Source organism: Micropterus dolomieu, linkage group LG13, assembly GCF_021292245.1.
Source record: "Micropterus dolomieu isolate WLL.071019.BEF.003 ecotype Adirondacks linkage group LG13, ASM2129224v1, whole genome shotgun sequence".
Lineage (NCBI taxonomy): Eukaryota > Metazoa > Chordata > Actinopteri > Centrarchiformes > Centrarchidae > Micropterus > Micropterus dolomieu.
Genome location: NC_060162.1, coordinates 19,571,765 through 19,575,742, shown reverse-complemented (window position 1 = coordinate 19,575,742; position 3,978 = coordinate 19,571,765). Strand labels below are relative to the sequence as shown.

General features: G+C 39.2%; 1 protein-coding gene across 1 annotated transcript in view; it reads left to right on the top strand.

Moving 5' to 3' along the window:
- Positions 1 to 3,978, top strand: part of LOC123981306 (thymic stromal cotransporter homolog) — a 12,170-nt gene that overhangs the window by 2,725 nt on the left and 5,467 nt on the right. Inside the window, exons 3-5 of the mRNA XM_046066008.1 lie at positions 1,438 to 1,653; positions 2,071 to 2,242; positions 3,758 to 3,841. Of these exons, the coding sequence (XP_045921964.1) occupies positions 1,438 to 1,653; positions 2,071 to 2,242; positions 3,758 to 3,841 (472 nt within the window). The remainder of the gene's footprint in view (positions 1 to 1,437; positions 1,654 to 2,070; positions 2,243 to 3,757; positions 3,842 to 3,978) is intronic.

The following is a 3,978-nucleotide window of genomic DNA, read 5'->3' as shown; positions in this document are numbered from 1 at the left end:
AAGACTAAAATACACGTTTAAGATAAATATAAAATTAGTAAAATAGAATAAAATAAAGTCAAATAAGATCGGGAAAGGCTCTCCTATAAAAGTATGTTTTAAGAAGGGACTTAAAAGAGTTCACTGACTCAGCTGACATGATTTCCTCGGGCAGGCTGTTCCAGAGCCTCGGGGCCCTGACAGCAAACGCTCTGTCCCCTTTAGTTTTCAGTCGAGACTCTGGAACAGACAACAGACCTCTGCCCGAGGATCTCAAGGTACGTGCTGGTGCGTATGGGACTAAAAGGTCAGAAATATAACAAGGCGAGAGGCCATGAAGAGCTTTAAAAGTGATCAATAGAATTTTAAAGTCAATTCTAAAACATACTGGGAGCCAGTGTAATGAAGCTAAAATAGGAGTAATGTGGTCATATTTCTTTGTTCTGGTTAAAAGCCTGGCAGCTGAGTTCTGGACAGTCTGGATTCGATCAATAGATTTTTGGGTTAAATAGGTGAAAAGGCTGTTGCAATAATCCAGGCGTGTTGAGATGAAGGCGTGTAAAATGGTCTCTGTGTACTTAAAAGTTAACAGTTAATATTAAGTGAATCACTAACTATTTTGATAATTGATTAAACGGTTTGAGTGATTTTAAATGTGAAATTTGAATAATTTATTCTTTGCTCATCTATGAAAGTAGAGTTATAGACAGCGTCGTGGGGTTGTGGACAAAACAAGACATTTGAGGACGTCATCTTTGGCTTTTGGAAACCCTGATCGACATTTTCACCATTTTCTAAGAATTTATAGACCAAATAAACTAATCAATTAATCATCCACCAAGTCATTGATTCAGCCCTAAATTTGACTCAAACGCAGAGCGAGGCAGCAGGATGACTTTAGTGGGTTAATGACCAAAAATAGTTTACAGGTAGACAGAAAGGTTCAGGTCACAGAAGATGGAAATCACTGACAAAGGCACAAAGGATCTGAGAACATTTGCAATTTAAAAAAACGGTATGCACCATTTTGCTACTCTTGTTTGGTGACTGTGTCAGACCCACGTCTATAAACACGTACTGCAGTACTGAAAAGGCAGTGCAGTGCTCTGCTTACACAACAGGGTGTTCAAGGCACAACCATTTTTCCGTTTACATAAACTGCTTGCTATGTTTTATCGGTGCTGAACGCAGCCCACGTGAGCAGGTGAATGAGCAGAAGGTCTGGTGACTGCTGGGCTGATGAAGGAAGTGAGCAGGTGAAGGAGGAAGTCTGAGGGCATCCGGTAGACTCTCAGTTAATTTTTGATTTCCAAGGGGCGTTATCAACGGGTGCAGGTGAAAATGCCTCTGGACGCAATTGGATATACCTACAACCAATCAGAGCGGTAACTAGCGTGTGTGGCTGAGAGGGATACAGCTCGTGCAGATGTTAATTGTGTGTGTCCATCTTAATTTAAGGTGAAACAAGTCCCGAACAGAGAGCCAGAGGAGAACCGCCACCTTCTTTTCCACACATCCAGAAATGATGCAGTGGAGGTCCCTGCTGGGATCAACCTGCTGAACGTGGCTCTGCTGTTTGCGGCTGCCGTGCTGTACGACGTTGCCGTGGGTGGAGCTATAGAAATACTGGGTGTCTTTGTACTGAAGCAGCCACTCAGTTGGAGCGCCACACAGGTGACTTTTTGTTCTTTTTGTATGTACAGTATGTGTTTAGCTTCTGTGTTAGTGATTATGATGCATGAATGATAGAATAAAGTGTTTTTTTTTTTATTGATTAGGTAGGAAATTAGAATCTAATAATTAAAAGTAGATAATAAAATGCTGAATCATTTACACTGAATTGTTAGTTTAATTTACACAGGCTGTATTGATTGCTCAGTTAAATGTAAATTATTGAACTGTACAAAGCTGGCTTACAGTTGATTTGTATTGTGTGTTTTTATGTACAGTACAGTGTGTATTAATTTTTTTAGTCTGTCCAATTAATTATATTTTCACTTCTTTTTTTTCTCTTTTGAACATTTTCTGTCTCTCCTTTCCTTTTTATTTCCCTTTCTTCACTTATTCACACTTTCTTTTCTCTTCCTCCAGGTGGGTTATGGGAATGCAGCGGGCTTCACGATTTTCCTCACCAGTTTCCTGGGCGTCATCGTGTTACGTCGCTACGTCAGCGACGTGATGCTCGTCCTGATTGGCATGGTGTCATTCGCCACTGGAATTTACTTCATGTCCTTTGTCACGGCAACCTACATGTTCTATCTCGGTAAGACTGAGCATCTCAGTCTCTCAGTTTTATGTCTTAGCCCCTGAGGAACACCACACCTTTCTTACTTCTCACCATTTTTTTTTCACAACAGAAACTGGGCAGGGCAATATTGCCGAAATGTTATCTATATGATGATGATATCATTCGATATTGATAATTATCACTATAAATGTCAAATCATTATGTCTTTCAAGTTTAAATGCTGATTTTTGCTCCTGAGTGAAAGTTGAAGAAACCAGATGGTTAATTGTGGTTTTAAACTTTTCTTTATGGTCAGAACAAACACTTGATGCCAAACAGTGGATCACTTCACAAATCTGAGCAAAAACATTCAAAACAATTATGATAAAATCTTTTTTCAACAAATATGATAAAACTGAGTAAAATCTTTTTTTCACTCCCTTTTCCTCAACAAAATAGATATCTTAATAGAAAAAGTAAGTGATAATTCAATCGTGACTCAAATGAATTAAATCAAACATTTATTGAACATTTGTTATATTGTTATTGAGGAAAATTATATTGTGATAATTATCATGGTTTTATTGTCCAGGCCTAACTCTATATCATCTCTTCCTTACCATTCAACCTTTTTTAAACCTTTCTTTTTGTTATATGTATTAAACTGGTGGACTGAAATAGAACTGCAAGTAATTCATCTGTCAATTACTTTTCAATTAATGGTTTAGTCAATAAATTATGTAAAAAGAAGGGAAAAAACTCTTACACACATCCTGCCACTTAACTACTACCCTAGCTATCTTTGCTGTCTACCACCTTATCACTTTATTCTGACAAATGTACTAATTGTAAGTCACTTTGGACAAAAGCATCTACTAAATGCCTTAAATGTCCACCCATCCATCAATCGTCAACCGCTTATCCTGCGTACAGGGTCGCGGGGGGCTGGGGCCAATCCCAGCTTACATCGGACGAAAGGCAGGGTACACCCTGGACAGGTTGCCAGTCCATCGCAGAACGCCCTAAATGTAAAAAAAAAAAAAAAAAGATAAAAAGTAGTTAAAAGAAGCCCATCACACTTTCTCAGAGTCTTCAAATTGGTTGTTTTGTCTGACTAACAGTCCAAAACCCAAAGTTGATCCATTTACAATGTTGTGGAACAGAAGGTTCCACATGCTGCTCATGAAACATCAATCTTTTTTAACATGGTTCATCTTTTAGTGCTCAGCTCGTGCCTCACATGCTAAGTACTCACTTCTTCCTCTGTTAATTCCAAACTAAACAGAAATGTAAAACACATCCTTTCCTTCGCAGAAGGAAAAAGCTAGCAGACACACAGCGCACAACAGCACATGGAAAAGAATAGTCTTGTTTTAAAGCTAGGAGTAGGAGATGGAAACTAAATGGACATTGATATTTTGTAATGTGTCACCTGACACACACCCTGCTACAGAGAGGAAATGGTGACTGCGTGGCAGTGGTGGGGTATACACAAGGACATTGTGTAGGAATTGAGCGGAAATATATTAATGAGCGTTCATTTCTCCGCAGCTCGCTCGCTCAACCTGTTTGCGCTCATCCCGATGCCAACTATCAGATCTCTGCTCTCACAGCAGGTTCCTGCATCCTCATGTGGTGAGTATCCAAGCTCTGTGTGTGTGTGTGTGTGTGTGTGGGGGGGGGGGGCAAACACATGCTACTGATTGTTTCAACATATTCATTTCACTATAAGTAAGAAATAAATATTCTTAGAAATAAATATGGACAGTATG